This window comes from Strix aluco, chromosome 17, assembly GCF_031877795.1.
Source record: "Strix aluco isolate bStrAlu1 chromosome 17, bStrAlu1.hap1, whole genome shotgun sequence".
Classification (NCBI taxonomy): domain Eukaryota; kingdom Metazoa; phylum Chordata; class Aves; order Strigiformes; family Strigidae; genus Strix; species Strix aluco.
In genome coordinates, this window is record NC_133947.1 from 3,329,633 (window position 1) to 3,349,821 (window position 20,189).

Sequence of the window (20,189 nt, forward strand, 5' to 3'; positions counted from 1 at the left end):
GAGAAAGGGAAGGTGAGGTTGTTTAGCAGTAAAAATGCTGGAAAATAATTGTGGGGGAGGAGAAAATACTCATAAAGCATCTTTTAATTAAAGTTTTCATCTGATGCTTTCTTTTCCATAGAACTGTGTCAAAGTCTCCACTTAATATAACAGAAGGAACATCTGTCCATTTATCACTAGGAGGATTCTGTCTGTTTTCTTACAATGCACCGTTTATTTAAATAGTCAGTCACTTCTCCACTTCTTGTACTGTTTTCTTATGATTTTTTGGAAGTCGATGCTCCAACAGCTCCCATGCAAGCTGATGTGTCACATATTCCGGGAGTTCCCTGAGCCCCAATAGCACCAGGAGTCCCAGGATCCCCTGGAAGACCGGGTTCACCCTGAGCACCGTCACGGCCATTTTTCGTAATTCCAGGTACACCAGGTGGTCCTAAACAAGAAGGGGAAAAAGATGACAATTATTTCCTTTTTTTTAAAAAAATATATGTATATATGTGTGTTACTTCTAGAGTTCTTAAAATACTTTGAGTATCTGTACATTGGACTTGTTCTGGCCTGTTGAATACAAGGTGTTGAATAAATTTAGCCTGAATCTGGAGTATGTGCATTGGATTTTTTAGAGAACTTCTGGCTTTACTGGAACTACCTCAGTTAGGGTATGACACCATGAATAAGAACAAGTAATTTGTAACTGGAATTATTTTATATCATGCCTGAATAGTTTGCTCAAGGGATGTCCTGGATGTGTGACCTTGCAGCTTCCTCCTTGTGACAACAGGAGTGCTCACAACTGTCCCTCCTCCATGGCCACCAGCTTGCTCCTCAGGCACCTCCTGAGGCCTAGCTGTAATTAACATCCCGAGGAAGGGGAGTCAAGAGAACAACGAGATACAGAACATCTCCCTGACATTACAGATAAGGAGTTTCCTTTATACCTGTGTCTAATTTCAAAAACGTGCTCACTATGAAATACATAGTTTGTTTTGTGGCAAAAATAATTTCTGCTTTGGGTGGACTCAAGCTATTATTATTTCCTTTTTCCTTCAGATGCCAAAATAATTCACAAACCACTAATTTCCATAAGAGCAGTTTTCTGAAGTACTATACGATATGATTGTGTCTCCCTGAGGGACAGCTATAGCAGGTGGTCTATAAACCTGCATTTCTGTCTTAGCTACGATGGAGAGGTGGTGCCTGAATCTTTTTATTCATGTAAGTGATGAACTGTGTCTGCTGTTCCTCTCCTTATATTTCAGGAGTAGGATAAATGCTCTCAATATCTAATATGTGAAACATGGTGTCTTTTTACATGCTTTGGAAAAGAAAACATTTATGGATTAATGCAATTATTTTATAGAAGAATCTAAGACAACTGGGTGCAAATATTCTGGTTTTAGGAAGTGATACGGGTGCAGAGCCTGCTGTTGGTGCCTATAGCTTATTCATTGTACAGATGTAATCACAATTAGAAAAGCTGCTTTAAGAGGTGAGCAAAATAAAGAATATTCTTCCAAGTTTCTAAGAGATATTCATTAATTTGCACAAATTAATATTTGAATCGTTTGAGAAAGCATTCATGACTTCAGGAACTGGGATTATAGCCAGGTACGGAGCAGTGACACCACTGTCTCTCAAAATCATTACACTAGGAACTTATATTTGTTTCTGGTAAAATTAAATGTTGTCCCTGATTTCTCCTGTTTGATCCAGAAACACGAACTGTATTTTGGAGGACTGTAGCTGGTGGCCCAGGCCGCAGCTTTCGCTGCAGCCGTTCTTTAAGCGGAGCATCAGAGACATGTCCATGAGGAAGCAGGCAGCAGGCACAATCCTTTTGCCTTAATCTGGAGCCAGAGCCTCACAGGTGTTACACACCTTTACATGAACTGCTACACTACTTGTTAATTAACTAGTTAGTTACTGCATATGAAGTACCACTGGAAAGAATAACCTCCAGCTACGTGGGTGAAGTTAAGAAGAGTTCTGACATCCCAATCTATAAAAGCTCCTGACCTTTCACAGCCATTAGTGGAAGAAACCAAGAACACATGAAGAACCTGGCTGTTCCAGCAGCCTTTTCTCAGAAACAGCCTCCAAAACATTTAGGACTAGACAGGAGTGGTGTGAAGAGGGGATGTGCTAATTAAGTTCTATTGTTCAAACCATCTGTACCTGCTGTACCCACAAGGAAAACCACCCTGCAATCACAGGGACAAAGTGATTATAAGATACTGCCACTGATATGCAGAGCTGTCCCTTGTAAGCTTTTACTTTAGTCATGGTTTATTAAGTGATTTGCACAACCTTACCTTGAAGTCCTTGATCACCATCGGGCCCATCAATACCTTGACCAGCAGGTCCTTTATCTCCCTTTTCACCCGTGTCACCTTTAATCGTAAACAGACAATTTCAACAGTGAGTTGTGTGCTGCAGCTGGAGCCAGGGACAGGAAGGGGAAAAACAAAAACTCGAAATCCTCAGGACGTTGCCAGGATCTTTGCTTACACTGCATCCCTAAAGATGCAGAACTGCTCCCTGGAACTCCACCCACTGCCCAAGGCCTCATCTTTTTTCCTCCGCTGCTGAAATTAGTACAAGTTTGCAATTTATTTCAGCGGGCATCAAAAAGAAGCAGGTTGGTTTAGTCTTACCTCTAGGACCAGGATCACCAAGTTCTCCTGTTGGGCCTCTGTATCCGGGGGGCCCACGAGGACCAGGATGTCCAACACTTCCCACGGCTCCAGGAGGACCCGGGGGACCAGCTGGGCCAGGACGACCCGTCATTCCCGGAGACAAGGGCTTTCGCAGATTAGCAGCTAACTGTGCAATTTGATCTGAAAAGAACAACGAAAAACTGCGTGTCCGACGTTTTCACTCTTTGCTTGGCTGTCGTCTGCCACCGCGTGTGCTTCGTCGAGTGAGCAGCTAAAGCAGCGCTGCCTGCTTGTGAGATCTCACTCCCTGCCGCTCCTACACACCTACTGCTTCTGCAGAAGGAATCACTGAATCTCTCCTCTCAGCTCATCTGTGGCTTTTAGGGGTTTTTTACATCTCCACAGAGGGAGATTTTGGTCAGAAATCTGCAGGTTTTTAAGCCATTGATATTTCCTAAACCACTTTAAAAGATGTCAAGTATTCTAGAAAACGATAAGTAAAACACATTTTCTGAAACAAGCTTTCAGAGTTTTAACTTCATCCCAAATGGTGAACGTAACCCCTAAATGCAGCACAGTAACTCCAAAGGAAGATGAAGACCCCTTGGGAGCCGGCCCGGATCGTGCCCCAGGAGAGGGGGGTGCCACGCAGGGGGCAGCTGAAGTTCAGAACCACCCAGGTTGGGGCAGATGGTCTCACCGCCTGGGGCTTGGCCACACACGTGCACAATCACAGAATCAAGGTTGGAAAAGACCTTGAAGATCACCTTGTCCAACCATTAACCTCACACTGACAGTTCTCAACTACACCCTATCCTTAATACTTACAATACTTGTGTCCATGCTGCTTTCAGCACACTTTGTATGTTGCCATGATGAATCATTTATAAATACTAATTTTAGAAAAGTGAAAGACAACCCAGACAACAAGGTGACCTCCTGAAGAATCTCCTTACATTAAAGATTTTTTTTTTTTTCATATTAAGAAAGAATAACAACAAATCTCAGGAGCCACCTTATGTTCAGGATCTACTCATCTTCAGCTAAATACCGTAATTAGAGTCAGTTTTCTCTCAGTAATACTCACCATTTATCATTTCCCCACAGAGTTCTCTTATATGTTGTTCACTGGCCTCTTTGCCCTGCAATTCACAGAAGAATCTGTCCTTACACAAACCACGTTATCAATAATAATCCCTGACAGAAGCTTCAGGCCACGAAACACCTTTCCAGCAGCTCAGTAAGCAGCAGGGGATCCCTCATGGCGAGGAGGGGGTTTTCCCCTCTTCAGAAGATGACAGCTTCAATTCAGAAGCTCTGTCATACTAATGGCAGAGATTAATTTTAATGTTAGGCCAGATGTTTAATCTGGGGCTTATTTGGCCTTTCCTGGACCAAGACAGAGGTCTAACATTTGAGGTAGATAATGGGACTTGTATTTTTAAATGACCAACTTCTAACTGACTTTTGTAATGAGAACAGTGACTCGTAGCCTGTTCCAATGGACGCAGATAATCTGTTCGGGTATCACTGTGAGAGAAGATTAATTCTCCAAGTCACACATTCTAGGGGACTTTAATTCTGAAGCTTGCCAACTGTTAATCTTTTTGCAAGACCATTAGCTTGCACGCACAGTTACCTACTTCTGCCTGCTCAAATGCAGGACCTTATTTTTTAAACATGCACCTAAACTCCACGATCCATTTATTTCCTTCAGAGACTCCGTGACGGTGCCCCAGGAGCTGATACTACTTACAGGAGGCCCAGGTTTTCCCGTGATGCCAGGAACGCCTCTCTCCCCCTGATGGCCCATGGGCCCTGGATGTCCTGGGATCCCTGGTGCTCCAGCTGTCCCATTAGGTCCTTGGACACCTTTGGGACCGAGTTCTCCTCTTTTTCCTGGCTGTAATAAAGAAGAAAAAAAAAAAAAAACACTTAAAATGGAAGACATGGTCCGTTCTTTTCTCATTGGGATTAGTTAAGCCTTTCTTCAGGTTTCCCTAACTGCTCTGGCTGACCATGGACATTTCTTACATCGTATCGGTGGTTTTACATATATAGGTCATGATAACATGAGTCCTCGCTGTATCAAAATTATCAAACACATTTGAATGTTTTGAACGCCACAAAAAGTTGTCATTGTCATAAATTTCACAGCATGACCATGAAAAAAACATGATTCTAGGAAACGATGCCAGAACACAGCATCAAAAGATGCCATAAGCATGTTTACTCCCAAACTTTTCGGGTCATGAGCCCGCAATGTCTGACACATACCTCTCCTTTTTGGCCAGGGGGACCAAAGGGACCCTGTCAGAAAGAAAAGGGAAATAAGAAAGAATGATCCATTCAGAAAACACACATCTAAAGTCAAATCTCCCAGGCTCTGGGAAGCTGCGATGACTCGTACGTGGCACCTAACGGGCTTTTCTAGCAAAGGGGCCAGGAATGGCAAGAGGGTGCTGGAGACCAGACTCAGCCCCGGCACAACAGGGAGAGGACTCTAACGTCCAGACTGAACGTGGTCCAGGCAGCCCAGCGACTTCGTGAGCTGGCCCAAACGCCCCGTGGACAGAGCAGTGTCATGACAAACCAGTGCTGACACGCCACCGGTCTGTGAAGGCCACGCTGGCCGTCGGTGCTCGCTAAGGACAGGAGGAGAGCTGATGCACACCGTGAAAACGGCGGCGGAAAGGCTTGGGTTGCCTTCTCCTGCTCCCAGCCAGCAGGGTGGGAGATCTCGGACGGTTAATTCTGACTGACCACGTTAGTTCTGGATATGTGGTTCTCTAGACTCATGTGTTATTTGAGGAGTCAATTCTACTGCATGTAAGGACACCTACCAGTTCTCCTTTGTCACCTGGGAGGCCATCTGCTCCAGCAATGCCCTGAAAGGGAGATACTGGAATTAACCCTGCACCTACTGGTGCATAAAGATTATTGGCAGTGAGGCTCACCCTGAGACTTGGATAACCTCAACTCCTGAGGGAGATGGGGGCACTTAGCAACTTATACAGCTGCTCTGGCAAGAGGAAGTTCTCTCTTCCCAAAGCTGATCTCTACAGTAGCTGCTCTGCTGACAATGGCACTCGTTGCTGTTGAATTCAGCCTTTCATCCAAGTTCCAGCTTGCACAAGGACAAGGTGCCCTTTGCAACAAGCCGGTACTTGGATGAAAGGCAGAATTCATACAAATGAGAGCCCTGATGGGGTGGCCATAAAAGACATCCATGGGCTGGCACTGCCATTCCTCGTACAAGGAATCTAAATTTCAGGTTCCCCAGTTGTGGGTCTCACAGGAAGCATGGGTTTGCAATGACAGCAAAGTGTTCAGTGTCCAGCTATGTCCTCCAGGCTTCCTCGGTAGAAAGTCACTGCAGAACAGCTTCATGGCACCCTTAAACAGAAGCAATCATCACTCGGTGAGGACCACCCCCTCTCATTATTTTTACTAGCCATGATCCACTGGCTGATGAGCTCCATGAAGCCGACAGCAGCGTGTGCCATTGGAGCATCGCCGGGGACCACACGACCCGCTGAGTCTGCTGCCACCGGCCACACGGGCAGCGCTTCCCACGCCGAGCGCTCTGCAGCAGAGCTGGCTTATTACACGGTAATTAGAGCAGATAATGAACATTGTTATGGTGACTCTATGGCTTCAGAGAGGAAGTTATTTCAAGACAAACAGAGATTAGGTTGGTCTTTCCCTTAGCAACAGAGACCACACAGACACTGACAGTGGTAAACAAAACAAGCAATGCTTGCTGGAAAAGCCCTTGCTTTCTGCAAAACCAGTCATGCATTAATGAAAGTCATATATTTGATGAAAACTGGCTCAAAAGCTCATCGCTGAGATTAATCCAACTATGGAAGTTAAGCAGCAAAAAGTAAAAGATTAAATTAGTCTATTAGCGTGCCAGGCTTTGAGGCTAGGATGAATCCTCTTCATCAGGCACATGAAGTTCAGTGAAAAGCTGCACTTCTAAACTTAACTCAGGAGGAGTCTGATGTGAGGAGCTCATACACGGCATACCTCGTGGTTACAAAACACACAGCAAGAGTCTAGCATTTTTATCACGGCGTTTTCACATGCCTCCATTAGAACAGACTACATCTCTTTCACCAACGCAGGAAAAACAGGACCAAAGAGGGTTTTGTTGGTGCCTGCTCCAGAATATTTTCATTTAAGGGAGGAAAAGCAGTTGCGTGTCAAAGGCTGCGCCTAAGGTACGGTTTAAATGCCTCTGCTGACTTACAGCATGAAATTTATCACTTACCTGGTTACCTTTGGGACCAGGAACACCAGTAGAACCCTGAGAATAAGTAAAAGAAAGAAGGCAAATGAGCTCAAACTGTTATTTTCCTGTGAATTCTTGGTGCAGTCAGACTTCCACTCACTCAGCAAGGGGTTGGGAATTAGTCTCCCAGCTGCCAAGTAGGAGGGTCCAAATCTCATTCATACTTCTAGAAATAAGAAGAGGTTTCAAGCATCCTTGCTAGATTTGTAGCACTCCACAGCCAGTGGTTTGTGTTGCAGGACAGTTTCTCAGGCCTCTTGCCATGCCAGTGACAACGCAGAGCAGCTGCCAGACCAGGCAGAACCTCCCAACTCAGGCCTGGTGGTCTTCTGCCCACCAAATCCTCATCCAACCAGACCAGAAAGACCTTCCTGGCATGGCTCAGCAATGCACTGCTCCCCACCTGCCTGGCACGGGTTATCTACACGGGCCTTTTTCATACCATCCTCCTCAATTTCCTAAATAAAACCAAAATGAATTCTGTGATTTTAATCCTAGTCTTTAACACCTGTTTCACAAAGGTCGTCTTTCACATCCATCCCAGGGGTGGGAACTCTGTTTTGCTTCTGCCCCTCTGCTTTTCATTATTGTCATCTCACAATCATGACAAAACAGCAGTTTTACAAATTCACTAATTAAAGGAAGAGGTCCAGGATGAGACTTGGTGGGGGATTGATCTCTGCCTTTCACACCTGAAGATGTGAGAAGCAGATTGAATTTACTCATGGTATAAAATGGACAAGAACATTTTTGTACCACAAAGGCAAAACCCCAGGATTGTTTTTTAAAGCTTTATTAGACTGTCAGTTTTCCTGGGGATTTAGAGTTAGCTGCTCCGGACTTTGAGGTTCACAGAACAACACGGCCACAGGAATAAAATACATTTGGATGATGAACTGATTATCACCCTAGGAATAATTCAGGCAACTTGAAAAATCCTTCCAATTTTACCTTCCTGGCATTCACAGAGAGGACATGAGACATTTTCAGACCTTTTCGTGACTTTGGGTCCACACAGCAGAGCCAACCAGGAGTTCAGGAGAACCCCAAATTTTTTTTCTCTACTGCAAAATCTACACGGGAAATTCAACCATGTTACCCTCAAACAGGATTTCTATGGCACATTCATCAATCTGGCATCTGCAAACTGATCTTTTTTTAATAATTAGATCTGGAAATGGCTCAGCAGAACAGAATCTTTGAGGAGGACAAACACATATAACAAGGACATGTCATTTTGCTCAAGTCAAGCACTGAATAAGTTAAAGAATTGTATTACAGAAAAAATAATTCTCAACAAAACAGACAATGGAAAGTGGAAATGCAAAAATGACTACAGCTATTTATAACTCCCATCTTATGTTTGCTGATGGCAAAGGCAATATATTCTTTTCTGAACATTATCATATAGATTTACACCGCTGGCTTCACAGAGTCCCAAGTCTCCATGAAAGTTTATGGCAATAAAACACAGTTTAGTCACCAAAGACCATATCCTGTGAGGAACACTCCCTTAAAGAAAGGCTTAGCCCAAAAGATTTGGATTGAGAACTGTAATTTACAGCAGTAGTGATTCCTGGCAGCAGAGCAAGTGACAGGACTTTAGGACCACCAGCTCCACGTCCACCAGCCGTCCTCACGTTTGTGTCACCCTATCAGTTAAACACAGGCAACATTTTTGGCCAAAAATCTAGTGATGCCAGGATGGAGCGGAGAGAGACATTGCCCCAGATGGCTGCCAGCACCCAGAATCCTCAGGAATTTGATCATAATAAAAATCCTTAGGAAAAATATTTGCTTATTGCTACCTCAGTCAGCAATAACAGTCAAATCCGTCCCCTCCCCAACATCCCACTCCAACAAGATGGTTTATATATCATCTCAATGCTATTTTATATCTTACAGTCAAATGCACTAAACCACTTGTATTTTTCATGCCAGCAAACACACTGACTGATATGCTGGTTTATATTCCCAGCCACAGTCAGTCCAAGGACTGTGAAAAAGCACATCAGTACCTGTTAATTCAGGCTTGCAGGATTTTTTTTTTTTTTTTTTTTTCCCCCCCCAAAGGAAAAAAGCCACAATTGATTTCAGGAGAATGTGGTGGGTTAGCTGCAGCTGGGATGCTGCGATTATATTGATCCTGTACTTTAGTTCTCTTTCCACACATCAGGACCAGCAGGCTGGGTGGGCAGTCAAGCAAACCCAGGGCAGCATCTGCTGCACACTCTGTCCACCCCCAGCGGCAGAGGGTTTGTTTAAGTGCCAAAGACACGGTCTTTAGGATTTTAGGGTCTTCCCAGCCCAAATTTTGTGCCCGGTAGTAAGTGTGGATATTTGCAGGGCAGCTTGCTTGGCACAGCCCTCGTTGCTGCCCGCACAGAGAGGACTGTGGGCACACGTGGCTGTCACTGACACCAGTGGGACTGGGTGGGCAGGTGGAAGTTACTCTGAGCACCAGTTGCATACGGGGAGGTGGAAAGTTTCCATCATTATCCAAACCTGCTACAGCATGCTTTCCTGGGGAAAGCTGTTAACGAGCTGGGGTGTTAAGAAACAATCAACAATTACATCTTAGAGTAACTACACTTCAGACCCAGAAATAAAACCTAGATTTTTTTTTTTTTTTTTTTGCTTTAAGCATAACATTTTCCCTCTCTCTGCTTGGAGCAGCTCTCTGGATACCAGGCTGCTCTGTGCAGGGGCCTCTTCCCCCTCTTCACCACAGCAAAGCCCTGAATGCAGTCAGAACCCTGCAGCCCCACAATAACCCTCCTGTTTCACACTTCCAGGCTCACAGTCTCTCTCCAAGAGGCTTTTTTTAAACCTGCCTGGAGCCGGCACAGAAGGGCCATTGTGAAACCCCCGTGGTGCTGCTGCGATTGCTTACACAGAAACTTCACCTTAAAGCTGGAGTCGAGGGAGCCAGCAAACACACAGCTACTGTTCTCCTGCAAGCCCCGAACAAATGTCATTCACTTTGCCCTGCTGGCTTCTTTTAAATGAGAATTAATTCATTTAAATGAAAGAGTCGCATTTATTCTGAGGTGTGGGGCTCAGGTATGTTGCTGTTCAAGAAAGAAAAATCACTGAGGAAACTGTAATTTAAAAAAAAAAAAAATCCAGAAAACCTAATCAATCATCTGAGTAACAAAAATGCTCACGGGGAGCAAGGCTTTGGTGAAATCAGCATGCAGAGCAGGGAAAAAACCCAAAACAATCACCTATTCTGGCTAGGATAGGGTCCCAAATTCTCTTTTAAACAATCCATCCTCTCTAAAAATAGTGGGAGTTCCTGAACTGAAACAAAAACAAGGACAGGAACAGAAGAGGCAGGATGCACAAATCCTGCTACCAGCTGTAGGGTCTGTCCCGGGCACGCAACACCCTCAGAGGATGGACGGGGACACCTGATGTACCCACCCTCTACCAAGCCTGCTTGTGTTCGCTGGGGTGACAGCAGCTACACCATGTACACCGAGGCCCTGTTATGCTCTTAATTTCATATCTGCCAGAAAAAAAATAGTTACAGATGTCTCCTTACCCTGTCACCTAACTCCCCACGGATTCCAGTTGGACCAGGAAGGCCAGGTTCACCACTGGCACCTTTGGGACCCTGTTGGGAAAACAAACAAAAAAAACCCCCATGAGCTACAGCTTACAATGCCAGGAGACCCCGTGTATCTTGACAGCCCCAAAGTTCACCAGTCTCCATAACACATTCATAAAGGTCATTTGTCTTAGATTTCCTCCTTCCTTTTTTCCCCAGGACCTACAGACCACTTGCTGACTGCTGGTGCCACTTGTGTTGGTTGGTACTACTCACTCCAACTTCTGCCCCATTTCATAACCGAGGTCCCCCACCCTGCCAAGGTGCTCCAGCCAGTGTTAATAAAATCACATCTGTGACTCCCGACCAAGTGATGCTCCCAGAAGGCAGCACCATACACTGGTTTTCAGCCAGTTTCACTGGGGAACGGAGAGTGGTTTTGGATGCTCCCTTGGGGAGGTGAGGAGGAAATATGAGAGTCCCCAGTGCAGCAGAAGGGAAGAGGGGTTCACTGAAGACATACACGCTGGGGGTGTCCAGACTGAGGAGAAATTAAGGTGTCTTTATGTAGGTCAAACTCAACCCCTTCTTTTGCAAACAAATACCAAGTATGAATTGTTCCAGCAGGCAGCTTATCTGGCCTTATGCTCTTTCTGCTGTACTGTGTTAATAAAGGTGTCAGACTGGTTCTGGCAAACACAAAGACGTTTCTCTTCCTACCACTTGCTGCCATCATGCAATTGTCTTGCCAGAGGTTTGCAGAAAACAGTGGCCTGCCAAAACACGATGCACATTAAGTTACCCTTGTCAGCATACCGACCTGGAAACCTCTGACACCGGGGGCTCCTATCGGGCCTTGAAGACCAAGTGGTCCCTGAAAAGAGGAAGATAAGCTTTGGTAAGGAGAAAATTCAGGGCCAGGTAAGTCACTTGTATAATTAAATTGGCTCACCTCTAAGAGTGAGAGCATTCAGCTCTGTACTGCAGCACACTTTGCCTGCCCAGTGGCATTGCTGATGAACCTGATGAGCCACTGTAGAGCAGTGCTTGGTGTTTACTGAGCTTTGTTAATGTTATTATTATTAACAGAAATGCTTATTTGTATATATTGATGCTTAGGAACATACCATACTTACGAGTAGTAAAGATCAATGACAGAAAAAAGTGGTAGCATGATAGAACATAGACAATACACATTAAAGGGGATCTGCTATCCCAATATTATACTTTTAATTGATCCAGTTCTGCAAGAAACTACTGTAAAACATGTGCTGACCGCACTTGGAAATGAAAAATGGCAATTGCATCCACCTGCTTGGACATACTTGGTACCAGCAATACAGAAAAAAAGCAGTGTCTGATGCTGGTAGTGCAGGTGCTTTCAAGAGCCCGGCTTGCTAGACAGAATGTGAATGTTACCATTAGGAGTCTCTGTAGCTTTCTACTGAGAAAAATCACATATGCGATAATGATCTTGGGCGAAAAAACCCCTAAGTAATTTAGGCATCTAAATCTCATTTTGTAAAGTGTCTTCTTGAAATAGATGCCTTAGGCAAAGTTCTGTCACAAGGTGGGACTTCAGTTTTGCCTCCTTTCACAGCCATCTCTGCTGGGGGTAGCGTTAAGGGACACAAATAAACCTCAAACTGGCCGCCCCAGGCAGAGGATCAGTCAGCACGGGCTGTCCCACGTACCCAAGAAACCGGCTGTCTACTGGATTGCAGTGCAGGTGTGCCAGTGTTAAAATGGCATCTGTATTTTTTCCTTAAGTATTTTTTCTCTAATTGTTAGGTCTACAAATTCTCCCCGGTATCTGAACATCCGCCGTCTCTCATCATTTTTTCTGGTCATCACGAAGAGGAAATCCTCGCGTGATGTGTGACTCAATGTATGATCCAAACCAGGCGCCCTTATCCCTGTCTGGCTCTCAAGATCAGCACCGTGGTGCACAAACCAGGGGCTGCCCAGAGGAAGGAGGCAGAAGAAGTCTGCTGAAATAAAGCAGCATTGTCTTCAAAAGGCTACAGAACTGCTCAGGTTTTTTGTGGTTAATGTTTCCACTTCTGTTTTCTGCTTGTAATTCAGTAAGGAACTGTGAGAATTACAAATACAGAGATCTAGGGAATTTAACATTAAATTGCATCCAAAAATTACTCTGCTGTGCTGGTGCCTTCAGGTGATGGGACCTGATAGAACCTGACAGCCTCTGAATGGGAAGAAACCCCTGGTATGCTATGCTAAATAAAGTCAAATTGTTTTGAGCCAAACAGCCTTAACACTAGACAAATCCTGCAACTCTCTTAGAATAGCCCAGGCTTGACTATATTTCATATAAATTAGGACTCTAATAACACAAATCAGAAATTAGAAACCCATGTTAGAAATAAACATGGGTTCAGCTGCCATTGCACCCACGTCAGAAGTCTGCACCAATGCAATTAGCTGGACTGCATTTGATTTTTGGCTATAATAATATGATACCTTTTTTCTGGGGCCAGCTATTTTGATGAAAAATTGCAGACATAAAAGCAAACATTATTAATTCAGTTTATTTCTAAGGCTGATTTCCCTCTCCTTGGAAGTTTAAAGAGCAGCTGCTCGCAAACAATAAATCATCATACAGTTCAATTTCTTCCAAGTGGCACATACCAGAAATCATGTTAGACTTGCTGTAGGCTTCTAGATTTCAAAATGAGATTAAGAGGGGAAAAAAACAAAAGAAAAAAAGCCCAACAAAACCACTGGAAGGTCAGGTCCAACCGCAATGGCAGCACTAGTTGGGGAGAGACAAAATAAAAGGTATCCTAGCATTTTTAGTGGTGTGAACAAAATCAGGTTTTTATCATCCTGATACCATTTATTATCATCTCTGCTGTTCAGCAGGGACACAACAGGCAGCCATGCAGTTATTTTCAGGTTTGCATTGCAACTCCAATTTATTTCTTGGGCTCTGAGACAATGAAGGGAATGCAATGAAAGCAGGAAAAAAAGATGCTCCACTGAAGATCTCGTCGGTTTCTAACCCAGAAGTTTCAAAAAGTTCAGTTCACAAAGTGAAAAAACTGCTAGAGCTGTGTATGGAGTTTTGTTTCCTAGGGGTTCATACCTACAAGCTCCCTGCAAGACAATGCTGCTGCAGTACTGGGTGAGAGAAGGAAATGTGTGAACAGATTCCCACGTGAAAACTGTTCTGGTTGGGAACTTTGGGGCGTTTTCAAGCGGTTGGAAAACCACGCGTGAGAACGGCAAGAGATTCCCAACAGCTCTACCAACTTTTTAACACTTTTCATGCCCTTGTCGTTCACCAGGGCAACGTGCAGGATTTGCAGTTTTGTTGCCTGTACGGCTGCAGGTTTTGCAGTGAACCTCTACTGCTCCGAGGAAAGCGATACAGGAACAGGAAAGACTTCACGTTTCATGTGGTGGGACCAATGTACGTCGCAATAGTTCAACAGGAGTTTTGCTTCATTGATGACTCACATTAAGCACAAGCTTAAGCTTATTATTATTGTCTAATGAGGAAATTGCTGACTGTCCAGTCTCCTCTGTCTGACAGTAGCAGCTCCACAGACCTCTTGGACAACTGCAGCTTTCTTTGCCAAACCCAATGGGAGGAATCACTTTGCATTTGCACGGAGCTGTCAGGGAGAGCACGATCTGACCCACTTATGGGGGAGTAATTCCTCTGCTGCCAAAGCTCCCCAGAGACAGTCCCAAGAGAAAATGTGGGCTTTTACTTTAGCCAGAGAGTAATCCCCATATACCAAACTCTATTTTGGAATCTATTTGATTTACAAGCAGCACTGTACTTACAGTTGCTCCTCTGGGTCCCGGCAGACCTCTCTCACCAGGAATACCAACGTCGCCCTGGCAATAACACCAAAGTCAGCTGTGCTGTTTAGGAGCCATGAATCCACCCTTCCCAGCCCACTGCAGAGCCAGAACGTATTCCTGGATCCCAGACTACTTCAACCCCAAACTTGCTGCCCCGTTGGCCCATCCACTAGGTCACCCCATGTGCCTTGGTGGTCTTTGACCTCTGCTGCAGTGTAACATCTGTGCACGGAGGTGCCCACCCGCCCAGCTCGCATCGTGCTGGCTGGGCAGCTCCACGTGGGGCTGCCTGGGAGTGCTCATCACCGTGGCCTTGAGCACAGCCCCTATCGTGTTACCAAAAGGTTTATTTGTACAGGGAAGCAGCATGAGAGCTCCAGCTTCACAGTCTGGTTTAAAACACACTCAGCGGAGCTCATGATAAGTGTCAATGACAGGGATACGTACAGGGATGCCTGGCTCTCCAGAGGGACCTGCCTCCCCCATCTCTCCAGGGCTGCCCTGCAGAGGAGAAAGAAAACACTCAGTCAGGGCATAACTTCAGAGTCATTTCTGTCCTGCCTAGAGCAACAAACGTAGAAGGGAGTTAAAACCTAGATCAGGAAGTAAAAACAGCTTTAAACTTTTACAGTTTTAAAACCAAGGCAACAAAACTCTCAACAACAGACATGTAAAGAACAGGAGCAGGGACTAGGGAGGGCTGCCCACCCCAGGGCAGTGCCACCACATCCCATCTTGGACTGACGTGGACCAGTGAGACAGGGATGCTCTGTGGGAGAGGCCTGCTCAGACACCCCAGTTCAGTCACTCCTGCATCACCTTTATACAAGGGGAAACGCCCTCCTGCAGCATGAGCCTTCCTCTCACACCTGAGGATTAGCAAGAACAATGATGCAGGTGCAAAGGGGGAAATTCAGAAAGGAAGGGGCAGAAAAAAAAGACGCTTTCCAGAACAGCTTTGTGCTGGAATGCTTTGGTCTGCCTGAATTTTCTTTTACCACACAGGTAAGTGCCCATCTAAAGCTCCATGGAAGCTTTTCTCCTGAGATGGGGGGAAAGTCTCCAAAAGGCAAGATGAGGTAATCCTGCTCCTGCTTGCAGATGCTCAGACTTTTGATTCCCAAAGGTGAAGACTGCTCTTGGGACTTTGACAAAAGGGTGGATGCTTCCTTCTGAGGTTTCCTAAACCACTGACAACTCTCCTGTGTATCTGCTCTGTCTTCACTGAACCAGGTGCAAGAACTGTCTCAGCAAGAGCAGGGCCATCTCAGTGTTACACCTCACGCCTGCTCCTCACTGCCAGGGGAACCCAGCCCCGGCAGGAACGCCGACACCATCACTTCGGGGTAAGTCCTCCCAGGGTCTACTTGCAGGCACCAATCCCCAAAAGCTGAAAAGCTTTGCCATGACAAGTTTAGTAGCTTCCACACCAGAACCCGTCATTAGAGAGATTCACTTACTGGTTCACCCTTTGAGCCTTTAATACCTGCTCTTCCAGGCAGTCCCTGAAAAAAACCCAAAACATTAAAGCAATGTCAGAAGAAGTGGAGTTACTAAATTTGTTATTCTGGTCTGATTTGATATTCAAGGAGCAATGTTTGCTTGAAGCAATGGAGAATTTGCATTTCTGCATGCTTTCACCATGAAAATTATGGCTTCAATTTCCCTCTTGCTCACCGTGCTAGCAGCTCTACATACACTAATCCTTGACAATTAAGAGCAAAGAGGAGGAATATACAACTAGAGCAGCAGCAGCAGCAACATTTTGCACAGCTGAAACCTCTCTCCATGTATGTTAAAAATATTCTGTAAGACAGGAAAAAAGGAATACTTCACCTGTATTTACCTAGTTGGGAGACTGGAGACATGAAACATTTTGCCAATGAACACTAGTAAGCCAGGGACAGAGCTCAGGCTATTGTTGAATTGTGGTCATTTGTATCCCAAATCTTACATCCCTGCATAAGGGATGCAGGCCACTGGGATGTGAAAGAGAAAACCCCTCTCAAATTTAAATTTTTAACAGAGACAGATTGGCCAAAAGCCAGGCTATTACTCTATTTGGTGCTACTCCTGATGTTTTCCATTCTGCCTTGTACACTGCTCCCCTGTTTGTGTGGCAGGAAAAGTACATTTCCTCTTGGCTTCAATGGGGCCCCTTGTGAGACGATGCACAAAATGAACTCCCCTCTCCCCAGGAAGGATCTCTGTACGCAGGCCAAGCTGCTGCACCACCCTGCAGGTCCTGCTGCCATACTCACAGGCAGTCCGTTTGGTCCCTTCTCTCCAGGAGCACCCACACGAGCTGCATCACCCTGTGGATATCAAGAGGTTAGGAGGGATCCTCTGGTACTGGAAAATGGTCTGACACAGGCAGGGGACACGTTCCCAAACAGGCGTTGGTAATCTTCTCCCTCCCCATATGTGCAGGACCAAGAACCTGTTGTGTCTACAGGAGGTGGGCACCCACGGGACACCGGGTGCCCAGAGCTCCCAGATGTTTCCCTGGTCCCCGTGCAGCTCCCAGCCTTCCCCAGCACCACACAGCCCATGTTCCTATGGGGTTTAACCGTTCCAAAACCAAGCAACGAGTACCTGACAGCACTGTGTCTACAGGCAATTGAAATAAACAGATGTCTCTGTCAACAGCTCTGAAAAGGCTTCTCTGAAGGCCTAGAGTCAGCCAGTAGGAACCACTAAGTACAGGGACACAGTGGAGTTTAGCCCACATGTGCATGGCCCATATGTGCATCTTCTTTCTTTAGGGAATTTTCCTTGGGATTAATTAATAGAAGCAACTTCACTCTTCTTCATTAGTTACACTATTGGAAAACTTTTTTAGAAGCAAAAGGTTTCCAGCCATGCCCTTTCTCGACAAGCATCAGTACACGCACACGGAACAGTAACAGAAATCTTTCCTGCAGTGTTTAAGTAAGACTTTACAAACCTTCTCACCATCGAGTCCAGGAGCTCCATCCCGTCCATCCTTGCCAGGCATGCCCTGCAACCACGCACAACGCAGGTTAAGGTTATAAGGAGACTCCGTGGTTTGCAAAATACATTCACATCAAAGAACCTTTTGGCAATGGGTCCAGCTCCAGTTGGACTGGGAGATTTTTCATTAACAGCAGCACAACTGGGATTACACTGAAGGTTACAGAGACCCACAGAGCAGAAGTCTGATAGCAAAGACTGTAAGATGCAGGTTTTTTCCTGTCATGTTTTATCTCATCATATGCAAGCGAGACAACAGTGAGACTTGCATCCTGTTTGACTTACAGGTTCTCCTATGAGTCCACGAGCCCCTGGGTTTCCTTTTGGTCCAGGTCTACCCTAGAAATCAACAATAAATCCTGCGTTATCCAGGACACAACCCTTAAGAACAATCAGTCAACAAAGATAATACTCAAACTCTGTAGGGACAAGGGACATTTCCTTCAGTTTGCGCTGGCTCCTACCCTGTTCACATAGGTACGGCAGTTCTTAAAGGACACACCAGAAAACTGGCCCAATGCTGGCTGTAGCATCTGGGAAAATTCTTGATTGTTTTGAGGGATGCAGATGTAAGATCTGATCCCTGTGCTCTAGGCTGTAAGCAGCACTTAGGCACCTTATTACTTAGGCATCTTTAATAAGACTTAAACATCTAATTTTTGAGAGGAATACTTTCATCCCATTCATCTCCCTTTCAGATAAACCAAGTGGGGACAAGCCATAATAAACCTGTAAAAAAGGCTCCTTTGAGTCCAAAATTTGAGCAGTTGGGTGTTGTACTGCACTTACAGTATCGCCTTTGGGCCCCCTGAATCCTTGAGGTCCTTTGTTTCCTTGGTCTCCCTATGACAGAGGAGGAAAAGCCATTAAGCATCTTCATCACACAGTGACAAAGAGTAATGTTTCGAGAGTGTGAATGATGAAGGTGTTTTTGTGCTGTTTGCTGGCGTTAGCAGAGCCGTGAGCGTACACGTTCCCCCAGGAGCTCGGCCGCACTTTCTCAGTTACACTCTGTAATTCCTGACACACAGATGAATTGCAGCAGGGACTTTGTCAACAATCCCTCGGGGCAGAGACCATCTTCTCCTTCATTTAACAAAGCATTTTCTTTAACCAGAAACAGAGTGGGAGAAAAACTTTAATATTTACTGTCTAGATCCTGCTTGGCATAATTAAATGTTTGGCGGACAGACAGCACCTCATTTTATTTTAGCTCAGATGAATTTCTTCTATAATTGCAAAGACTGAAGAAGGGTCCCCAGAGGGTGGTGCTGCCTCGGGGTCAATGCAGACAGTGGTGTGTTGGCTGGTGTAGGCAGGTGAAGGTGCCCGCTACAGAGCAGATGTCATATTACCCACACGAAGGGTGGAAAATGCCCTTAGAGAGGCCACGGTGCTGCAGATGCAGCTCAGGTCTCATTTTGGGCGCAGTAAGGAGGGTACAGGACTCTGCCCACAGGTAAGCGTGCACGTTCAGTGCTCTACACTTCACCCCAGAGCTCTGCAAAGGGATGACAACTGCATCTTTAAGATACAACTGCTTCTGCTTGTAGCAAGCTGTGGGCACTTGGGAATAGACCAGGCTCAAAGGATGTAAGCCCAGGATAACGCTTACTGATCCAAACTCTCCTTCCCAAGAACACCACAGATGCCCCTCAAGCGCTTGCCTGCAGCTGCTGATGTTCAGGGAAGAGCAATGGAAACGTGGTGAACTTATTCTGGCACGGGGCACAACTGAGGGAGAGACAGCGTGAGATCTGGGTCAGGTGAAATAACATCGCTCTAAGTGGAGGGAAGAAGGCAAAGGGAATAATCTGATGGAGACAGTCAGCACACTCCCCCTGTTCACTGGTAGTAGAGTTTAGTGCAGGAGGAATAAACTTTAGGCTTTGGTTGTGGCAGGCCACAGAGATGCTGAGAAGCAGATACATACAGCTTTCCCTGGAGGTCCTGGGATTCCAGGTGGCCCTCTGAAACCAATGTCACCCTGCAAAGAGTAATACATCATTGTAACGCTGTGGTTAGCAGAAGGTGAAGTAACGCTATCCCCACCTTATACCGCAATCTAAGAAAACACAAAAACTCTTGAAAGACACCCCATATTTCTTGTTAGTTTGCAATACAGTCTTGCAAAAGGTCCCCCTTCTGAACAAGCAGGTTTTTACTCTGCATCTCCCCACCACTACCTCTGGTGATACACTGACAGCGTTCATGGCCTTGCTATCTTGATAACACACTTGTTTCTAAATAAATGCATGACTATCATATTCAAAACCATTCAGCCTCTAGGCTGACAGTCAAGGGACCTTGGCAAAAATCCAAAGCCATGATGAGCTAGAGATTGACCCTGTTCTCACTTTTCATGTCCTGAAAATCTTTGTCCGTCAGTGATTCTTTGTTTTTTTCTTGTAAACAGAAAGTGAAATGTTCATGAAACGTTTCTCAGTTTTTTGCAAGATTCTTTAGCATTGTCAGTCTTTCAGGGACAGCACTTTGTCCTTCTGGTCTGAATGCTTAAATCGGGCTGGGCTTGATCCTGTCAGTCCCTCAGGTATGTAGATTCCTCCTGCCTTTGGAAGGTTGTTCTGCTGGGGGGGTGCAGGAAAGAGCCTGCACTTTATATCTTTACAAGTTCCCCAGTGGTCTTCAGTAAGGACAAATGACACCTCACATGAGACAAATTGGTGATGGAAGCAGGGGTGGGGGGTAAAATCAGAAGGTTTTTCTTACTCTGTCGCCAGCTGGACCCATTGGACCAGGGAGGCCTCTTAGTCCTCTTGGGCCCTAATTAAGAAAACAAATCAGTTAAAACCCAATCACTGTTAAACATAAAATGGCAGAACAGTATGATGTA

The 20,189-nt window shown here is 45.4% G+C and overlaps 1 protein-coding gene across 3 annotated transcripts in view; it reads right to left on the bottom strand.

Annotated features, from left to right (window-relative positions):
* Positions 1 to 127: 127 nt before the first annotated feature.
* Positions 128 to 20,189, bottom strand: part of COL9A3 (collagen type IX alpha 3 chain) — a 38,868-nt gene continuing 18,806 nt past the window's right edge. For all 3 annotated transcript variants that reach the window (XM_074843433.1, XM_074843434.1, XM_074843435.1), the window contains 19 exons: positions 20,066 to 20,119; positions 19,269 to 19,322; positions 18,125 to 18,178; positions 17,621 to 17,674; positions 17,289 to 17,342; positions 16,603 to 16,656; positions 15,802 to 15,846; positions 14,789 to 14,842; positions 14,321 to 14,374; positions 11,328 to 11,381; positions 10,502 to 10,573; positions 6,934 to 6,969; positions 5,501 to 5,545; positions 4,935 to 4,967; positions 4,414 to 4,560; positions 3,745 to 3,799; positions 2,655 to 2,837; positions 2,313 to 2,390; positions 128 to 433 (listed from right to left, as the gene is read on the bottom strand). In XM_074843433.1, the coding sequence (XP_074699534.1) occupies positions 258 to 433; positions 2,313 to 2,390; positions 2,655 to 2,837; positions 3,745 to 3,799; positions 4,414 to 4,560; positions 4,935 to 4,967; positions 5,501 to 5,545; positions 6,934 to 6,969; positions 10,502 to 10,573; positions 11,328 to 11,381; positions 14,321 to 14,374; positions 14,789 to 14,842; positions 15,802 to 15,846; positions 16,603 to 16,656; positions 17,289 to 17,342; positions 17,621 to 17,674; positions 18,125 to 18,178; positions 19,269 to 19,322; positions 20,066 to 20,119 (1,356 nt within the window). In that variant the 3' untranslated portion in view covers positions 128 to 257. The remainder of the gene's footprint in view (positions 434 to 2,312; positions 2,391 to 2,654; positions 2,838 to 3,744; positions 3,800 to 4,413; positions 4,561 to 4,934; positions 4,968 to 5,500; positions 5,546 to 6,933; positions 6,970 to 10,501; positions 10,574 to 11,327; positions 11,382 to 14,320; positions 14,375 to 14,788; positions 14,843 to 15,801; positions 15,847 to 16,602; positions 16,657 to 17,288; positions 17,343 to 17,620; positions 17,675 to 18,124; positions 18,179 to 19,268; positions 19,323 to 20,065; positions 20,120 to 20,189) is intronic.